General features: G+C 38.4%; 2 protein-coding genes across 4 annotated transcripts in view; one reads left to right on the top strand and one right to left on the bottom strand.

Annotated features, from left to right (window-relative positions):
- The first annotated feature begins 2,794 nt into the window (after positions 1 to 2,794).
- LOC139943831 (monocyte to macrophage differentiation factor 2-like) lies at positions 2,795 to 14,798 on the top strand. Its single transcript, XM_071940663.1, has 7 exons — positions 2,795 to 3,135; positions 5,276 to 5,357; positions 6,586 to 6,743; positions 7,721 to 7,795; positions 9,302 to 9,403; positions 9,980 to 10,049; positions 10,283 to 14,798. The coding sequence occupies exons 1-7, from the start codon at positions 3,128 to 3,130 to the stop codon at positions 10,505 to 10,507; spliced, it is 720 nt and encodes a 239-aa protein (XP_071796764.1). The 5' UTR covers positions 2,795 to 3,127; the 3' UTR covers positions 10,508 to 14,798.
- A 3,626-nt stretch (positions 14,799 to 18,424) lies between these two features.
- LOC139943823 (ras-associating and dilute domain-containing protein-like) overlaps positions 18,425 to 20,728 on the bottom strand; it is a 54,165-nt gene continuing 51,861 nt past the window's right edge. For all 3 annotated transcript variants that reach the window (XM_071940652.1, XM_071940653.1, XM_071940654.1), the window contains one exon: positions 18,425 to 20,497. In XM_071940652.1, coding sequence (XP_071796753.1) covers positions 20,398 to 20,497 — 100 coding nt within the window. In that variant the 3' untranslated portion in view covers positions 18,425 to 20,397. The remainder of the gene's footprint in view (positions 20,498 to 20,728) is intronic.

Raw genomic sequence — 20,728 nt, 5'->3', positions numbered from 1 at the left:
TTCGCGGCTTCAACATCACTAAACTGATACAAATAGTCTGGTGACCGTAAATATTTCCATGATGTGCACGTGATTACGATAGGGTTGGTGCACCAGACAAGCCACAATACAATTTACTCATGCAAATAAGCCGTCTGTACTTCAATGGCACAAAGTTTATTCTAAAATAGGCGTACACATTGTATTACATGGTAGTCATTCACGCCACCCACGTTTAATGAAAATGAACTTGTTGAAACTGCCGACATAAGTACTCCAGCAGTCTATTCTTTTCTTAAATTCCCCGAACCAACGCCCATCATGGCTGATCTTATCAAACAAGTTTTTAACTAGGATGGGTTTGTTTCAAACAGTGTAAATATCTGAATATTTCCGATTTGATGTTTGACAGTTTATATTTAGTGAGTTCTCGGAAATGCACTTCACACTTGAGGAAGTAATTTGACCACAGGAGTGTCCCACTTTACAATCTGATAAATGGAAAAGTTTCGATTTTCATTTTGTTTTCAATAGTGTTGAAGTCAACGTGGTTTCACACTTGCTCGAACTTTAGTGTAACTTATTATTATGTTTGTTGGCTTTAAAATAAACACAGAAATAAAATACTTATTTAGAAGGGAAAACGTGAAATAACTCGACTTTTTCTTTATGGGAATATTTTATATTGTACGATTTTGTTTTACTTGACTTATTTAGCTGTTGTGTTCTTTTTATCGTTTGTTTCATGTTAGAAGAAACGCTGGAGGGCTGAGGGGGTGTTGTTGTTGTTGGGCGGGGGGGAGTTGGTGAAGTTCTTAAAACAATTCCTCTGTTTATAGTAACTTATCAATATTGAAGTATTTATGAATTTATTTACTTTGTTCTGCCTTTAGCTACTTGAAATGCCAATAATGTAGCCTACTCCTTAAATATTACAATTTTGGGACAGGAGGAAATTAAGTCACTACAAACGCGGTTCTCAAAATGTCAAGGGCGAACACGCACACACACCCCTAAAAACTTGGAAGAGTGATAAATTATAGCTAGGCGCGCCGCAGCAGGGCCTGCTTTTCACTCCTTTCCATTGATTCCATGATCGTAGACACAGCAATGAAGCAAAAGTGAAATAAATGTTTGAAAAACAAAAATACTTTTAAAAGGGGTCATGCTTGAGTCACTTCAAAAATGACGGAACTATTTACTTCAACAACAACAAAACAGACAACCCTACATATATTATAATGAAGAATAATTCAGACAAACAACAATTATTTAATTGATTTTGTTTGATTTTTAAACACAAAGTAATTTCTTCTCTGTTATATATACATAGACCTACTCAAACTGCAGTTGTGCGAATTCTAATGTAATTATGATTTTAGTTGGTGTGGGGATGGGGTACCGTTTGCATATCGCCCGAAAACAAGAATGTGACGCCACAGTCCTGACTCATGGAGGATACCTAGCCTACCTCAAACTATGCAAAAACTTCACCCACAGTATAAAAGCAGTAGGTAGGTAGCGAAAAGCAGAGGGAAATAAGCGCCCTCTTGTGATCCAAAAATTAAAATTTACCGAACTGGGAAATTTCGATTGTTTGTTGTGAAAATTCCCCTATAATTCAACTAATAATTTCCACTCTTGATGGGTCGTCGAACTTTAAAATAACGAAAATGTAGAAGTAGAATTTATTTAGTTTTCAAAGTTTTGTTTGGGTATAGTGCGCAAACTAACACCATAACTTGCGGTGTATGTTCTTTTGAGAACCTATATATCTTACTTATCAACTCTCCGCGAGTAGATTTCAGAATTCGGGATTCTTCTAAGTTCTGAAAAGGACTTTCCTGCTTTTTAACTACTTATTATTATTGGGCGGAAGGTAGGAAATCAGCCGGTGAACATACACAGAGGGAACTTCTCGTGAACTTCACGAGGATGAGTTCTAAATTTGTCCAACGTTTCGACTAGCTGGCACTAGTCATCATAAGTAAATTAGTTGTAATTAAGTTAGCTAAACCGACCTGACGTAAGGGGATGGGGGGGGGGGGTGCACATTCTACTAACAGTGAGAGACAAGCAGAATCTGCTTGTCACTGTAAAAATGGAGCTTAAAGCACTACGACACGAGTCTATGCTAGGCATCACTCACTTGATCCCCACTCCACAAATTGATGACCCCAAAATAATACTTAGTCTCCCCCCTTCTCTCGGCAGTCCAAGCGGGTCTCGGCAAAGTACCAGCGGAACCCCCCCCCCCCCCCCCACCCCCGTGGCGGCTTAAACGTCAAACCTTTTTAGGCAATGACTTATTCACTTGGTATCGGGCTGATTTTTTTGCGAGGGGAAGTTCAAGATCGGCAGTCAGAGTAGAGACGGGTTCTTGGAGTCGCTGATTTAGAGGAATTGTTGGTCTATTCTCTTGGTTGTATGAGAAGTTACTTATCTAAGTGCAAAAAGGGGGTTTAATCAGCTAATTCCTCCGATCCGATTGCAATAAAAGAAATTGCCTGCCTGCATGACCCAAATAACTGGTCAAATCAAACTAGTTGATAACTATAATTTTTAACCCTGATATTCGTCGCGAAGATTGTTGTTGTTGCTGTTTTTTGTTTTGTTTGTTTGTTTGTTTTTGGTGGTGGTGGTGGTGGTGGGGGGGGGGGGGGGGGGGTTGTTGTTTGCACCAGATTTCTTGTGCGGGGGGGGGGGGGGGGTTGCGTATATACACACGCGCGACGCGTCGGCTGAACTCTTGAGATCATTGCTAACGCTTGGTGGCGCTGTTTACAGTTAACAATAAAATAAAAGACGAGCCTGACGCAATTTTTTTTCACGGTATCAACATCTGAGTTTTATTTTTAAGGTCACTTCCAACAGGCTCCCAAAGCATTCAGGCATCGAATCGTTTTTGTATTACTTATGTTTAGGATTAAGTCACCTAAGTAATAATTTTCAACCCAACGGCAACCTACATAACCAGCGTACAGCTGAGCTAGGGCCACTGGTTCAGCGATCGAGGGGCGAGGCGGCGACCAAGCACTGCCGTCTGCTGAGGAGCGTCAACGGCATCACATGACCGAACCGCACACGGCATTTTGATCGCCGGAGGAAGGGCTGGTGATCCCATTGTTTAAGGCAGTTGGGAGCAAAAATGAACAGGTGAGCTAACTGTGGAATACCTAAACATTATGTGATTAATGATTTATTTACACGCAAATGTATGTCCCAAACAAATATTCTGAACATTATTTGATTTCAGCTGGGACATTATTTATACGCGGATGGATGACTTGCATTTGCAAGTTCAATAATTTTCATAACATTACATTGTGCTTTGTTGTCTGAAGTTTGTTACACAACAAAGCTCTTAAACAGCTACCTGAGCAGAATGTTTTCAACAGAAATGGTATTTTTACTTGTTTATAATGCACTTGTTCACCATTTTAATGTAATTTTGGTATGTGTACACTTCCTGAACTTTTCGTAATTATCGAGTAAAAAATCAGGCCCCTACCTAAAGGTTTTTTGAAAAACTAAAAACACTTCTGCCGTTGAGAGCAGGCTTCAAAGGACAATGCCGCTGACGTCATTTGTGGGAGTTTGCTTTGTTATACATCCAGTTTGCAACGAAGCGGCTTTATCTACTTATGACGTTTTTAGAGTGATTACCTAACGGGGCTTTTCGCACATCTCGCAGAAAAGCTCTGGACAAGGGCATACAAAATTATTGTTTTTTTTACGCAATTAAAACCTATTTATAATCATAAATTATGACTCGACTTCCTTATTCATAAAAAAAAATTTAAGTGGAATTCAGCAAAGTTCACGACTTGACATTTTCGTTCAAGCAGGTCTTTAAGAATGCCCATGGTGTGGGATGTGTGCTATGATCTGATATACTGTAGTATTTCCTCTTCCTTGAATTGAGTTGAATGAAAAGGACAATACACTAGCACTACTTCTAGTTCTAGAAATTTTTTGTTATAAGCTCCCCCTGGGAGCCTTAAGTGTAGTGTTTTGGAAGTACACTAGCACGTAGTAAGTGACATGGTAAATTAATTATAAAAATAGAGAGTATGTCCTGCTTGACTGAGTACTATTTTGATACCCACATTGATAGGCCGACATGATAACGTACAAACATGTAGTGTGAACCAGCACGTGTACGTGCCACAGATCTGTATGGAAACATAAATCAAGGATATACATGTTTGGAAATGTTGTGTATGACTGAGTTACTTGCCAGAATCCTCAACCTCCAGCCCCATACATTACAGTGTGAATTTACTTGGGTTAAACCTCATTCTACTTAGTTTGCTCAGTTCATTTTGCTGGAGACTGATTCCCAATGGAGTTGTTTTTAATTATTGAATTTACTTTCTTGCACTGAATGCTTTGTACCATGATTTCAAGGAGTACCATACACCAAAACGTGGCGACACCTGCCTTATGGTTGGAACAAGGGACTTAGGCCATGTCCAAAACGGTGACTTCGGTTACAGCTAAAAAGCTAGAAATGCTACAATGTTCACTGGAGTCAACACATGACAAAAACAGAACTGTACGGTAAGGAACCAAAACTATCCACCAAAATACAACACCATCGTCTGAGTTAGCAGGGCATTCATACAGAAGCACCAAAGAACCTGTCTGTCAGCTTATCACCTGGTCACCGAAACATGGAAGGAAAAACAGGGGAAGACAAAGGCTCAGCTATACAGATGTAGTTGCTAGGGTTATCAGGGTGCTTCCAGCTGATCTTCCCAACCTAAAGAGAGATAGAAAGGAATAGGCAAGCCTCAACATGATTTCGACCTCGGTCGACTAGAGAGAGAGATAAAAAGCTAGATCAACGAGTCTGCTAGTGAGATGTTGAAGATCTAGCTGTAGCTGTAGCCGAAGTCGCAGTTTCCGACAACATTACTTACTGTCTGTTGCCCCTAGTGTTAGACTTGGTGCCCCTTCATAAGTGTCCCAATCCCAAAGACTTAAAGATTTTTCCAATGGAAGTGCCATTCGCAAAATGAAAAATGGCGGTGCCCGCTGAATAAGTTTAAGGCATGATATTTTAGGAATTTAGGTGTTGCTTGGACTCTGGAGGAAAGAGTTGGATGAATAGCAGATTTGGTCCTGGGGGATGGTTGGGAGGTTGGAGAGGGGGGGGGCTTGAATCCCTGGGAGTGGTCTCCCGTGGAATTTATGAAGGGGGAGAGGTAGAGCTGGCTAAGCAGCTCTTACGCAGATCCTAAGTTTTGTACGTATGTATTTCTGATTCTCTTGATCTGTTTTGTCATTGTAGATGGATGAACAGCCCAGCTAGGGGATGCAACCAGTACAAGCCCACCTTTATTGAACATCTTGCAAACTGCCTCACCCATGGGGTATGTGCTTCAAATCATCCGAATAGGAATCACTCACTAATTACTCCACGGCGAGGAGAACTTGTTTATGACAAATATTTGGTTTTGCTCATAATACAATAACTGCGATAACTGTAGCCCTTGGTCATGTCCTTCAACTACAGGGTTCAGGGTTACAATTATCGCAGCTATGCAAATTAGTTGCAACGGCAATGATAACGACATTAAAAAGCTGTAGCACTAACGAAAATGCAAAAATAATAATGGGTTATTATATTATATTAGTCTTTAACAAGATCAAAGTGTGCAAATAAAATTAGCTGTTGCAAACAACTTACCAACTAAATGGACCGATGGTATAAATGCAAAAAAATAGTTAATGGCCTGACGTTTCGACCCTAGCAGAGTCTTTCTAGCCTTCAAGAAAGACTCTGCTAGGGTCGAGAAAGACTCTGCTAGGGTCGAAACATCAGGCCATTAACTATTTTTTTGCAAGATCAAAGTGTATCACAATGAAACTAGAACCTATAGCAGATTCTAAACGGAAAAAGAAAAGTGGAAGGTTTTGAGAAGATGTTTAATGAATTGAAGTAATAATAACAGGTATTTAGAAACGCTACCCATAGAAAACTGTATCACAACGCTTACAAAAACTGAAAATGCACAATAAATAAACAAATTCTGATCGGAAAAGCTACAGCAGCTACTGCAAATCTCGGCTAATTATACGCCCGCTATGCAAAGTTTGAAAATCCTAACAACAGTTTTCCTTAAAGCCATTGGACCCTTTCGGTAAACAGTGTTGCCCAAGGCCCACACTTTGTGTACTACAACTTCTATATCAAATAACAAACCTGTGAAAATTTAGGCTCGATCGGTCATCGGAGTCGGGAGAAAACAACGGACAAACCCACCCTTGTTTCCGCGCGTTTCGCCGTGTCATGACATGTGTTTAAAATAAATCCGTAATTCTCGTTAACGAGAATTTATATTGTTTTGCTGTTTTCTCAAAAAGTAAAGCATTTCATGGAATAATATTTCAAGAGAAGTCTTTCACCATTGCCTTCTGTAAACCCTGTGAGTTATTTGTAAATCTGTGAACTTTTATTTTTTTTTCTGAACCGAAAGGGTCCAATGGCTTTAATATAAAAAAAAAAACGTGCATCAAATTTTAGCAGGAACCTGGCTAAATAATGAGCAGAACTAAGAACTAAACCTAGCTTCATTGTTCATCTGTGTTTTTACCTAGTTGTGGATCATACCCAGTATTTACGCATCGTGGGTCATGCTGGAGAGTGCCTCCACCCTTGGGCAGAAGGCCAACGCAATCCTGTTTGGCTTGGCTCTTTCATGTCTCTTCCTAGTCTCAACAAGTTTCCACACGATATGCTGGTGCAGGAAACAGTCGTAAGTTTCATTCCTTCATCCCGACTGCTATTTTCTGTTTGTTATTGTACAAAACTGAACAAAAACTTGTTCCACATCCATCAAAATACTCCACTCTATGCTTTGATAAGATTGGAAGGCTAACAATGGATGGTTTTGGTGTCGCAATAATTATATAATTGTCATGTAGTGCTTTTTCTATGGTTGTCTCAAAGCGCTTATTAAGTTACTTTGTTAAGACAGGTTTTTGAAGTTTTTTAACTAAAAGATGCTATTATGATAGCACCTTGATAGCACCTTACAAGGTTCTGCGGCGCATTCAGTTGCCAGTGCCTGAAATAATAAGTGTATCTTGGTTCTCTTACATGAATTACACAACACAAGAGCTATGGCTTTACATCCCATCCAAAGGACGTAGCAATAATGGTTAAGTGTCTTGCTTTTAAAGCACACACGTTTCAAGACTCGGACTTGAACACATTCTCTGCTGTTTAGGAAGAAACACAAGAGCTTCAGTCCAGTGCACTTGACCACTCGGCTATGCAGTGCTGCGGCTACGACACGCTATGCAGAGCCATAGGCCTACCTATCAATTCAAATAGAGCTGGGGTTGATTTCACAAAGAGTTAGGACAGTTAGGACAAATAGATATCAAAAACGTATAGCTAGTCCTTAGTTAGGATGAGTAACTTGTCCTAACTCGAGATAAGACCAGTCTTAACTCTTTGTGAAATCCACCCCTAATGAGCTCATGGGGGAGAGGGAACACAGAGCAATTTTAATTAATGCACATCCGTGTAGAGGAAAACCAAAAATGAGAACCAATGGCAGCATTTTACACAAGCTGTTTGTCAAGACGATGTACTAGTGCCTAATGTTTACCAAGTGTACATGTACATCACTGTACAAACATGTACATGTAGCCTTGACATACATGTAAGAAACAGCCTTTTCGTTATAACGTCATAATTTGTGAAGTCTGTCTTTTTCTACTTCAGACCACTCAGGTTTTATCTTCACATCTCTGATAGAGCAGTTATTTATGTCTTCATCGCGGCTTCCTACACACCTTGGTGAGTATCTCTCTACAGTAATCTATTTATTCTGTAGAAAGTCTTAGTCATGGCTGAGCAGTCTTGGTCTTGTGTAACGGATTGAGGTTTTTTTTTCACTTGGCCAAGCCGTTCCCAAAAAACCGTATTTCTATTCTGTAGAAAGTCATATGGGGTGGCAATTGAACTTGGACTGTGGTGGTTTTATCGCTTTTAGCACCATTCCAAAGAGATATTTATTCATTCTGTAGCGAGTCATGGCGGACTAGCGGTCTAGTGTACCGGACTGTGGTTTTATAACTTCACGCTATTCCAAAGATTCATCTTTGCATTCTGTAGCAAGTCATGATTGAGCAGTCCAGTGTTCTAGACTGTGGTTGTTTCATCTCGAGGCACCGGTTCAAAGAGCCATCTTTGCATTTTGTTGCAAGCCAAGGCTGAGTGGTCCAGTGTTCCCCACTGTGGTGGTTTTATCACTTGGCACCATTCCAAAGAACCATCTTTTCATTCTGTAGCAAGTCATGATTGAGCAGTCCAGTGTTCTAGACTGTGGTGGGTTTTATCACTTGGCACAGGTCCTAAGAGCCATCTTTGCATTCTGTAGCAAGTCATGACTGAGCGATCTAGTGCACTTGACTGTGGTGGTTTTATCACGAGGCACCAGTCCAAAGAGCCATCTTTTCATTCTGTAGCACGTCATGATTGAGCAGTCTAGTGTTCTGGACTGTGGTGGTTTTATCACTAGGCACAGGTCCTAAGAGCCATCTTTGCATTCTGTAGCAAGTCATGATTGAGCAGTCCAGTGTTCTAGACTGTGGTTGTTTCATCTCGAGGCACCGGTCCAAAGAGCCATCTTTGCATTTTGTTGCAAGCCAAGGCTGAGTGGTCCAGTGTTCCCCACTGTGGTGGTTTTATCACTTGGCACCATTCCAAAGAACCATCTTTTCATTCTGTAGCAAGTCATGATTGAGCAGTCCAGTGTTCTAGACTGTGGTGGGTTTTATCACTTGGCACAGGTCCTAAGAGCCATCTTTGCATTCTGTAGCAAGTCATGACTGAGCGATCTAGTGCACTTGACTGTGGTGGTTTTATCACGAGGCACCAGTCCAAAGAGCCATCTTTTCATTCTGTAGCAAGTCAAGGCAGAGCAGTCCAGTGTTTCCCACTGTGGTGGGTTTTATCTCTTGGCACCATTCCAAAGAACCATCTTTTCATTCTGTAGCAAGTCAAGGCAGAGCGATCCAGTGTTCCGGACTGTGTTGGTTTTATCCCTAGGCACCTTTACGAAGGCACTGCAGAAGCGTCAAGTTCAAGAACTGTGGGGGTAGATCTACTACCTACAGTGACGCTTTGACGACAGCGAGGATCCTGCGAGAGACCTTTCAGATATAAGGCTATGTGACGTAGTCTGACTCCTACAGGAGTGACGGGCACAAAGGACTGTGTGATATTTCTTTTGCATGCTCTGATAGAATATAATATTGACAATAATGGTATTAATAATTATTTTTATGTTATACCCCATAGGTTAACTTTGAAGAAAGTTGGTTGGATAGGCTACTGTATATTCTGGATGGTGTGGATTTGTGCCGTCCTGGGCGTTGCTTATTCCTACTGCTTCTATGAAAGGTACGCACCAAACTATAGTATTTCTTTTCAGTTATTCATTTCCATTTTTTAAAGTAGGGGTTGTAAAAGGCTTTTGTAAGTGACTTATTTTACTGTAATTGTTACCTGAATTGACTATTAGTGAATTACTTGATGATTGTATCATGTCACATTATGGGGCAATTTACAGGCAACCAGTTCCAGGCAATCTCCAATCAGAAAAGACACTCATATTTGAATGTTCACATGTTTTTCTTTGGGATTGTGTGACATTGTAGGCTTGCATAGTTTAGGTGTCAATCGAAACCACAGTGAACTGGCTGATAGGACAGAGGGTTAATCAAGACATGTTTTTATTTATTAAGACCTGAATTGATAAAATAATCCTTGATCTTTAGTTTTCCCCGATTGTATCAACACTTTGCATCGGGGATAAAGAATATTCTGTGTTTTGCTCGCTTTGTAAATAAGCACTGTATACTTAATACTTTCCGGAGTCCTTTGGTAATATTGCAACAAGAAAGGTAAAAATTGCAATTTAAAAAAAATTCTTTTACCCTCACACAAAAATTTATAATCTTAAGTTTTTCTTATTAGGTACAAACGTCTTGAGACTGTGCTGTACCTGGTTCTTGGCATTGGTCCATCTGTTGCCGTTCTGGATGTGGTAAGTCTTAAATCACCTTCTCTTCATCAAAGGTCCAATATCTTCAAACCATTATTCATAAATACCCGGGACTTGGGACAAGTTCAGTTCCGTATCCGAAGCACTAGGATGCATTGAACGGATTACTCGTCCTAACTCGAGATAGGATTAATCCTACCGTTTCGTGAAATCGGCTGCAGATCCCCCTAAACCCTTGTCCTAAAATCTCTCCTTGATATCTCTTCAAATTGCAGCAATGTTCCAATGATGGTATGTATGAGCTTGCCCTCGGAGGTCTGGTCTATGTCTTAGGGGTCATCTTCTTCAAGAGCGATGGAATCATTCCGTGTGCTCACGCCATATGGCATATGTTTGTCGTTGCCGGAGCGGGGCTCCACCTCTACGCAATCCAGACGTACCTCATGGGGTCATCTAGTAAAGTTCAACCACCGGCTCATCATTTTATAGGGGATGGTTAAGATTGAGGAGTTGATTGTCGCGGAAGTGCAAAAACTTTTGTACCCTGATTTTTGTTGTAACCTTTAAAGGCAGTGGACACTATTGGTAATTACTATAAATAATTGTTAGCATAACAACTTTCTTGGTAACAAGCAACGGAGAGCTGTTGATAGTATAAAACATTGTGAGAAACGGCTCCCTCTGAAGTATGAAGTAACCAAGTTTTTGAGAAAGAAGTAATTTTTCCACTAAAATGATCAAATTTGATTTTGAGACCTGAAATCAAGCATCTGAAAGGACACAACTTCATGTGAACATAGAGCAAGCAACAGAAAGGGGGTGTGTTTTCTTTCATCAATATCTCCGACTACCAATCGAGCTCAAATTTTCACAGGTTTGTTATTTTATGCATATATTGAGATACACCAAGTGAGAAGACTGGTCTTTGACATTTACCAATAGTGTCCATTGTCTTTAAATAGACTCTGTGGATACACATCTTGGGTTTGTGCGTTCATACAGGACTGTTCTAACTTCTGGAAATTGCCTTTTGACAATATCTTCTTCCATCGACTTCCTCACGTATTTTCTGTTTTTGTTGATTTGTTATGGAAATAAGTGTGAGTCTAAATTGCAGTGTCACTTATTATAAATGGCTACTTTAAAAATATCTTTTGAGATACAGTTTTTTGGGGCTTGACATGACGTGATGATGAGTTGTTTCTTTTTTTAGGAAGCATTATGGGTGGATTATTTTAGTCGCTTAAAGTCACCTGCAAGTGGTATTTTTTCAAAATAAAGCTTTTGTCACTAATATATGTGTTTTGATGAGTGGAATGTGAATAACAGTTAACTAAGGTTTTAAAAAATCAGTTCTTATGTTATTTACAAATTTAAGAGTAGACCCTGACCCGAGAGGCCGCTGTTCGTGACGTAAATCGAGGCAGACTTTGCCTGTAATGCGTAGAGTAAACACAATTGCAAAGTACATGTACGGACCAAGTCGTGAGTTTGTAAGTTTCAAACAAATTTTTTTTTGTTTTTATCCGGCAATGCCACCCAGGTGTATTGCTGCTGAATGCAGAAAAACACTTTTTGAAATGTACCAACTCACGACTTGGACGTACATGTACTTTGCACGTGTGTTTACTATACGCATTGCAGGCAAAGTCTGCCTCGATTGACGTCACAAAAGGGGTAGGCGGAGTCAGCCCCCCAAACAACTTTACATATTTTTTAAACATATAAATCGTGACAAACAATTACTAAAAAAATTGTTTTATTGTTCATTAGCATATACTCTTATGTTTGAAAGAAAAAAAAAATTCTATTTCCAGGTGACTTTAATTAATATCTTACACAGATTGAATGTATATGAAGATGAAATGACTTACACTGTTGACCAAAATGCTATTAGAAACGAAGAAACAAAGTGCTATATGATATATTGTATTTGTGCTTTTGAGTCCAGGGAGGTATGTCTATGTGAAATATTCAAAATGTAGAAAAAAAGTATTTTGATAATCTTAAAAGATTTTATTAACAGTCTCTAGTCCAAAGGAAGGTATCAAAGTGGTAGAGTTTATTATGACCCAGCTCACCAATAATCTTGGCTGAGCCATTTTGGCAAACAATGTCTGCATGTGATGTATAGTGAAAGAGGCATTTGAAGTGATTCAGCATTTTACACACTTGCCTTTCATTTGTTTGAGTGCAATTTGACTCCCTTATTAATGGCGATTGTGAAAGAAAATATCCGTATGTGTGTGTTATTTGTGCAAGGGGGTCAATACAAACAACTTTTCTCTACATTATGGTGATGCTTATACATAAATGAGCAACAAAATAAGCAGGAAACCAGTTGCATACAATACATATGACATTGTGTTTTGACTGGTAACCTTTTTTTGTGCTTAGTAAAGCCCAATTTAATGGCTCCAAACTGCAGGGCATGTAAATGGCACACGTAGCACAGCAGTAGTTTGTCGAACAATGTCTTGCAATTCCCAATAAGAAAATGTGAACATTCAAATGTGAATGCCTATTTTTATTAGAGGTTGTCTGGAGTTAGTCGCCTGCAAATTGCCTTGTGTGGTAAGTCTCTAAAGGGCTTGTTAGGTGATTTGGTTGAGCACTCGTACTGTATTTAAGAGGTCACAGGTTCTAGGCCGACACCACACCCTGGTTATACATCAGGCTGGTTATCCAGGGGTCGAAATTAAGTGTATTTCCATGGTAGTCAGCAGGGCTAGTGACCAATAATTTTTAGTAGCCCTGATTAGATTTTGGTAGCCCGAAAGCTACGTTATGTCTCGCGTCACGGCTCAAACTTTACAATACACCAATAACATAGTTCTTTATTGTTTGTGATGATGATTTTTGCATTATTATTCAACTAGCCCGTCGGGCTATCAAACTGGAAAAATCAGTAGCCCGGATGTAAATCTGGTAGTCCCGGGCTAGCGGGCTAGTGGCAATTTCGACCCCTGTTATCTCAGTTGGAATAGCGCTTATACAATAAAAATGTTGTGGGTTGGAGGCGCCATTACCTAAATTTCCTTTTCTCACTTTTAGTTTAAATAAACGTATCAATGCATACAATATATATACATGTACACAGGTGGGAGATGCATTAGTTGTGTATGTAATGATGTTTTAGTTATGGGTGGTGTGTGGTGGTTATGGATATGCAATATTTATATTAAGTTAAACAGAGTATCGAGGAAAGTTGGGCACTGATCGGAAATTTAGTACGGACTAAACGGTTGCATGAATTCAATTGATTGTTGATGTTTGAATAATTATCAAAACAAAAAGGACAATACAAGGTTATTTTAAACCACAATTTTTGAAATAGGATATTTCAATATAGGATATTTTAATAAATAATATTTGAATATGGGATATTGAAAAATAGGTAAATTTTTAATTTCAGAGAATCTTTTACAGTAAAATACAATTTTAATGAACCTTGTCGGTATGGGAGGGGGGGGGTATTTAAGAGAAAATGGTTTAATTCTTGTTTGATTGGGAAAGGCAACTTTTTACTTGCCCTGTCTTTCAGACAACTTTACATGAATTGATTCCCATTTTGTTTTTTTAAATGTTTTTGAAAATACCTATTTATTGTTTTTTTAAATGTTTTTGAAAATACCTATTTATTGTTTTTACCGGTAAAAATTGAGGATATTATGGCAGATGTTAAAAATGTTTTGAGAAAAAAAGGACAATTTATATTACATTGTGTGTTTGTCTTGACTCTGACATTTTCTACATTCTCTACTCCACTTCTCTGTCAACCTCTTTAAAATTCTGTTAGTATTTTTGTTCACCCTACTTTAGACTCGACCGGCAAAATATTTGAATTTTGTATGAGACAAACTCCCATCAGGAAAAAAAGAAAAAACTTTTGTACAAATTATGCAGGAAAAGTCTTTGTACCAATGTTGTTAATGTTTGCTTTCCTCTTAACCAACTGCTCTAGACACTAAATCTTGTTAGATCCAGTAATATCCAGTTGAATCCAGTTGAGTTATCCAGCTCTACCAGTAATATCTAGAACTGTCCGGTTTCAACTAGCTCTATCCAGAACTATCCATCTCCATAAAGTTGTATCTTGCTTTTTGTAGCTCTATTTCAATATGTCTTGCTCTGTTCAAGACCTACCTAGTTTCATCCAGTCGTGTACAGGTCTGTCTTGCACTATCCAGTTCTGTCTTGTTCTATCCAGTTCTGTCTAGTTTCATCCAGCCGTGAATAGCTCCAACCAGCTCTGCACAGTACTGTCTTGCTGTATTCAAGCCAATGATCAGTTGTGTCTGTCCCATCAAGTTCTGTCTTGTTTCTGTCTTGTTCTATCCAGTTTTGTCTAGTTTCATCCAGCCGTGAATAGCTCCAACCAGCTCTGCACAGTACTGTCTTGCTGTATTCAAGCCAATGATCAGTTGTGTCTGTCCCATCAAGTTCTGTCTTGTTCAATCCAGTTCTTTCTAGTTCCATCTAGTTGTGTTTGGCCCTGTCTAGCACTATCTGGTACCGTCTAGTTCTGCATTGCTCTATCTAGTTCTATGTAGTTCTTTAAAAATGAAATTTCCTTATACAGACTTATCCTTAAAACAAAATTGTTTGAGCTTGTGTTTGTTAAGAGTTTGTTGATAAAACATTTTTTTTGCCAGAAATGTTAAATGAATTTCAATGTATCAGGGATGTAAGTATAGTGCCAGTGGTGCAATTTAACAGGAGTGTTGTGGTTATAAAGTAGAAAGAAATGTGATAATCAGCAAAGAAATAAAGTTTTGCCAGCGACTGAAATTGTGCCACGTTTCATTGATGTACTAACTGCGTTCGGGGTAAAGAATATTATTTTGGGTACCAGTGCGCCATTTTGTGTTGAAAACATGGTGTGATGAGGCCGAGTGGTTGAGAGCGCTGGACTCTGATCAGCAGAGTTTGGGTTCGAGTCCCAGTCATGACACTTGTGTCCTCGACAGTTCTGGATTTCAAAGTGTGTCCATGCTACGCCTGACTCTGAGCCATTAATGTTTTTTTTCACGCGTTTCACATTCATCAGGGATGGCGGCCGATGACGCATGTTGCAATTCGTCTTTTGTGCATTCCCTAATGTTTATTTTAAAAATATTTTACTGTATAACATGTATATATTGACGCAATTTAGCCATTGGCTATAAGTTCAATTTTAATAAACCATCAATAATAATACTGTAGTCAAGACCAGTCAGTCAGAGACCAAGAATGACAGTTTAACGAGGAGGTCCAAGATCAAGACCATGACCAGGAAGTCTGAGACTATGCGTGCTCAAGACCAAGACCACTAAGATTTGGTCTCAAACAAAGACCAGTCTTGGGTGATAATCTTGTGTTGTGTCATGAATATGGTATTTAATCAGTCAAGCATGCCCATGGCTTGCCAACCACATGGCAGTCTTTCTCTCATGGTGCATGGTGTCATGGCCGAGTGGTTAAGAGCATGAACTGAAGTTTTGGGTGGTTTAGTCTTCGGATGTGGGTTCGAATCCAGGTCGAGACATGTGCGTTCTTGAGCAACATGCTTTACTGAAATTGCTTCCCGCGACCGGGGGGTGGAGGGGGGGGGGTGTATAAAAGGGTAGAGGTTGATGCTGTGTTTTAAAAAGCCTTCTGAGCGCATGACAGCTCGGGCTGTATACTGCCCAGAGAGCTGTTATTGGCCCATTGACAAGGGCACTAATGTCAAGCGCATTAGTACAGTTATTGTAAAATGCCCTATATATAAGGACTAGTTATTATTACATGTACTCCAGCACCCAGATCAGCGTTACCACTGTGCAAGTCGTTCTTTGCAGGTTGTAAGGAAGTGACTGCGTAAACCTCATAGTATTGATTCTCATCTGCCAAATTAAGTGCTTTACTGCAAAAACGTTTTCAGTACTTCAATCACTCCTCTGCTTTAGATGGGCTAATGGGCCCGGCAAATGTGCCTTGGTTAATTTAGATGACATCCTTGCGAAGTAGGCCAATACATCATCATTAGCAAAGGACTCCAGTTTCCATGTGACATTCCACGCTGAAGACCCGCGCTGATTGTACCTCTCTACCAAACAAATACATTAAAGTCACCTGGAAATAGAATTTTGTTTTCTTCAAACATTAGAGTATATGTTTCTGAACAATAAAATAATTTTTGGAGTAATTGTTTTTAACGATTTATATGTTAAAAAAAAAAAAAAAGTTGTGTGGGGGTGACTCCGTCTACCCCTTTTGTGACGTCAATCGAGGCAGACTTTGCCTCGATCGAACACACGTACGTGCAAGTACATTCAAGTCCTAGTCGTGAGTTTGTACGTTTTGAAAAAGTTTTTTTCTTGCATTTTTCCGGCAATGCCGACCAAGTGTATTGCTGCTGGATGCAGCAAAATAACTAGAGATGGGGTCAGTTTGCAAGTCTTTTCCAGCGCTGTGCAGCAAACACTATGAGCCGTCGTCCTTCGAGAATCCGGAATACACTACACATTTTGACACAAAGAGAAAAGTTCTCTTTTAAAACATGACGCCATCTCAACAATTTTTCCAGCTAGTGGGGAAGTCGAAGAAGGTACCTGAGAGACAGAACGAAACCAGAGGATCATTTGCCTAACGTGAGGGCATGTTTTTAGCTTGCGCCAAGCGTCACTATCATCGCGCCTCGATTGACGTCACGATCAGCGCCCTCTCGGGTCGGGCTTATTTTCAAATTTGTAAATAACATGGAAACTACTTTTTTTAAACCTTAGTCAATTGTTTATTCATATTCCACTCATCAAAACACTTATTTTAGTGACAAAAGCTTGGGTTTGACAAAATACCACTTCCAGGTGACTTTAATGTTGAAATGGCAAGTGTTTTAACTCGCAGTCGTGATTGTTCAAACTCTAATGTACATACTGTTTCATCAGAGACTGATGATGCCACTCGGATCAGGGTCGTTTTAATTACTGTCATTCTATAATTAAAAAAACATAAAAAAAGCCCTGACTAGTGGGGTTCTACTCTGTTCATAAGGGTGATGTCATTCCCCTGTTAGCCTGTTCAGCTTGGTACTTTACTTAGATGAGCAAAATGATAACCATTTACCAGTTACAACAACGTGAATGACGTGGCACATTGGTCAGATAACCAATTCCTACCTATTTCTCTGCACTTAGTAACTTTTGACCAACCAGTTCAACCAAATTCAGTTGACCTGTGCAGCATATGGTTGTCCTATATTATAAGTTATCACACAAGCGCGAGTGGAATACGGAAAAATATAGCGCTTCTGCGTCCCATATCCAACGCGCTATATTTTCGGTATTTCCATGAGCGCGCGTGTGATAACGTATTTATCTTCAAGCAAACTTGGCGCGTGACATAGAACACACAATACGCATGGTAGTGATATTAGCCGTGCAATATAGGTTTTTATCACCACTCCATTCTGCGAATCTGATTGGAGGATTAGCGCGTACTTGAAGATAAAACCTCTTGACCTTTGAACTTGAATCCTGGTATACCAAGGATGTATCAACAACAACAACCAGACAAAAACATTTCCTGGTTCATTTTGTAATGTACCATGTATATTATTTAATGTGCGAACAATATTTTTAAGTTGACAAACATTATTACAGAAAATATGAGTATAATATATTAATATTTATTGTTTTAAGAAATCTTAAAATTACAATCACACCACACACAATAAGCAAAATATTACTCCATAAAACATTACAGATATAGTACTGTTAAAATATACAAATAATGTAACCAGGATATAATTTAGTTGGGTTGATAGTTCTGCAGAATCTTTTCCCATAGGATAGGCATACATCATAGAAATCGCTATCCAACAAAAACAGGGGAAAAACAAGGTTTTCCTGATCAACTTAAGCATACTTCAATGCAGTTTCACTTGCATAAGTTCAAATTCCTTTATTAGTTCAACCGGGTTTTCTTTTGCTACTATTGCATTTAAGTTCATTTTTGTGCACACAATCATTTCTATTTATTCAGGAATTTGTTTCAGTCCACTCTATTTCATTTATTGGCATTCAAGACTACCATTTTTCACTTTCCTTCAGTTGCATTTATAGCAATTGCACAACATCGGTAAACAGTATTGTCCTAAGGCCCACACTTCGTGTATCACAACTTATATAAATCCGTTGTTCTCGATATCGAGAATTGATAATTGTTTTCTCAAAAAGTAAAGCAATACATGGGATAATATGTCAAGGGAAGTCTTTCACCATTACCTTCTTTCAACCCTGTAAGTTATTTATAAATCTGTGAACTTTTAATTATTGTTCTGTTCAGAAAGTGTCAAATGGCTTTAAATGGTGAAACTTGATTGGTGGGCCAGCCTCTTGCTTTTTTAAACAGTAATTGCTAAACTGTTGAAAATCAAATTCTTTCTTTTGAACGACTGTTTAGTGCTTGTGCATCGCAGCATTTATTTTGAAACATAAAATTGATAAAGCTGGGTGTTAAACTGATTTAATGTTTGCAAAATTTTTGCCAGGAAAAACATGTAAAATAAAATAACATATAAAAGGTTATGATTTATTGGTCCAAGTAAATGGATCCTTCTATACCAACTTGTTTCAGTTAACAATTTTTAGTTTTCAATTCAGTTCCAGCCTGAATCATAGTGGTCACATTCTAATATTGTTTATATTACATAATATAAGAATTATAATTACACTATTATTTACAATTCACAAGTTCTTCAAAGCCTAAAGTATTAGGGTGCTATTCAGAACTGTCATTATTTTTAAATTGATGGTTTTGGATTGTTCAAAAACGAGAAAAAAAAAATTAAAAAAATTAAGCAAATAGGAAATAACACTAAAAGTTTGAAATTGCAAAAAGGGTTGCGTCGGTAAATTGTGTCTCCTCTAGAAAGCACTACCAACAAAAAAATCATAATAAAACAGAAGAAAAAAAAACAAATTGTTAATTGTCAAAGACCAGCCTTCTCACTTGGTGTATCTCAACATATGCATACAAAAACAAACCTGTGAAAATTTGAGCTCAATTGGTCATCGAAGTTGCGAGATAATAGTGAAAGAAAAAAAATACCCTTGTCACACGAAGTTGTGTGCTTTTAGATGGTTGATTTAGAGACCTCAAATCTGAGGTCTCAAAATCAAATTCGTGGGAAATTACTTCTTTCTCGAAAAACTATGTCACTTTCACAGTGTTTTATACCATCAACCTCTCCCCATTTCTCGTCACCAAGTAAGGGTTTTATGCTAATAATTATTTTGAGTTTTTTCTCTTTCATTTTATCTTGCAACTTCGACGACCGATTGAGCTGAAATTTTCACAGGTTTTGTTATGTTATGCCTATGTTGAGATACACCAACTGTGAAGGCTAGTCTAGATAAAAAGACTTGACTCATATCCATCCTCATTTGAATAATTTCTTTATGAGTATTTTCCGAGGCAAATTATCAACATTGAAATTCCAGGTTGTTTTTGCTGGTATTTCCCACTACCAGTTCCCTTTTGCAATGCTGAAGCCCACACTCAAGGTAATTTATGACCAAACCATATTGGATTGTATCATGGTATTTTGTTTCAATATTTTTTCAAATTTCAAACTAATACATTAACCAAAGAAATATAACATATAGACTCAAAACAAACAAATTAATAAATTATAAAAACCTTACCATACAAGATTTATCAAACTTGATCAGTCAATGCAGAAAGGGTAAAAATTGGCATGTCAAACTATTAATTTGTCTATCATTAAGATATTAAAACTTTACATTAAAATAGCTTCAGCAATTATTTTGTATTACTTCTAGAACCAAATATAAAGATTTGAAATTTTTGGATTATATATTTTCATACAAATTATTCTTATTACATCTATATACACAATTAATGGACACAATCTATTACTTGTTTTCTACAAATTCTTAGAATTTTTTTCATAAATGGTGACTACGGGGGGGATATTTGCTCCTTCTTTGGAATATTTTAGCGTGTACAATGGCTGACCTACATGTACACACGATGGTGTAGGCGTTAATAGACATTTCAGGTTACATGTATTTAATCGCAATTTATCTTATATTCCAAGGACAAAAACATTAAAAATCAAACTAAATTAAGACAACTATCATGCCTGTGTGACTGCAGTAAGAGTTCGAGCATTTAACCAGTCGGGCATAACCGGTGGCGGGGCTAAAATATTGTAGTGTGTAATGCACATGCTTAATACTGCGCGCATAGGTCTGAGCGCGCGCACTACTAGCGAGAACTGTTAAAAAGGACCGTCCAAAAGTCGCCCATTCTTTAGGATTTTGCTTTACTGGAGGAGGAAGTTGAGTCTTCCTCCTTGAAGAAACCACCGTTTGGGATGACACAGATTCTGGGTTCCTTCTTAGCAGACAGAGGCGCTTATCTTTAAGGCCACAGATGGCTCAGATTTAGCGACTAAGAAACGCAGTTTTACACCTGAACTTCTGATGAGATGCATGGCCCTGAAATCAAAGAATACAAATTTGAAGAAAAACAATTAACACCCCTAAAGAAAAAAAAATAGGCTGTTTGTTTGTTTGTTTGTTTGTTTGTTTGGTCAGATGATCTAGCCATCATGGGAACCCTACAAGGGGATATCAACGCCAAGTTGTCAACAGCCAATCTCTCTCATACAAATATACTTTAATAACTATGATTATGAATTGCACAGATCCCCCCCAAAAATGACTCTG

The sequence above is a fragment of the Asterias amurensis genome, chromosome 11 (assembly GCF_032118995.1).
Source record: "Asterias amurensis chromosome 11, ASM3211899v1".
NCBI lineage: Eukaryota > Metazoa > Echinodermata > Asteroidea > Forcipulatida > Asteriidae > Asterias > Asterias amurensis.
The sequence above is the reverse complement of the archived record's forward strand: the minus strand, read 5'-3'. Positions and strand labels throughout refer to the sequence as shown.

What these genes read in the sequence shown, in the direction of transcription:
- LOC139943831 (XM_071940663.1), top strand. An exon ending in GCGGCTTCCTACACACCTTG is followed by an intron (nt 7,796 to 9,301) that starts GTGAGTATCTCT and finishes TATACCCCATAG; the next exon opens with GTTAACTTTGAAGAAAGTTG. An exon ending in CTGTTGCCGTTCTGGATGTG is followed by an intron (nt 10,050 to 10,282) that starts GTAAGTCTTAAA and finishes TTCAAATTGCAG; the next exon opens with CAATGTTCCAATGATGGTAT.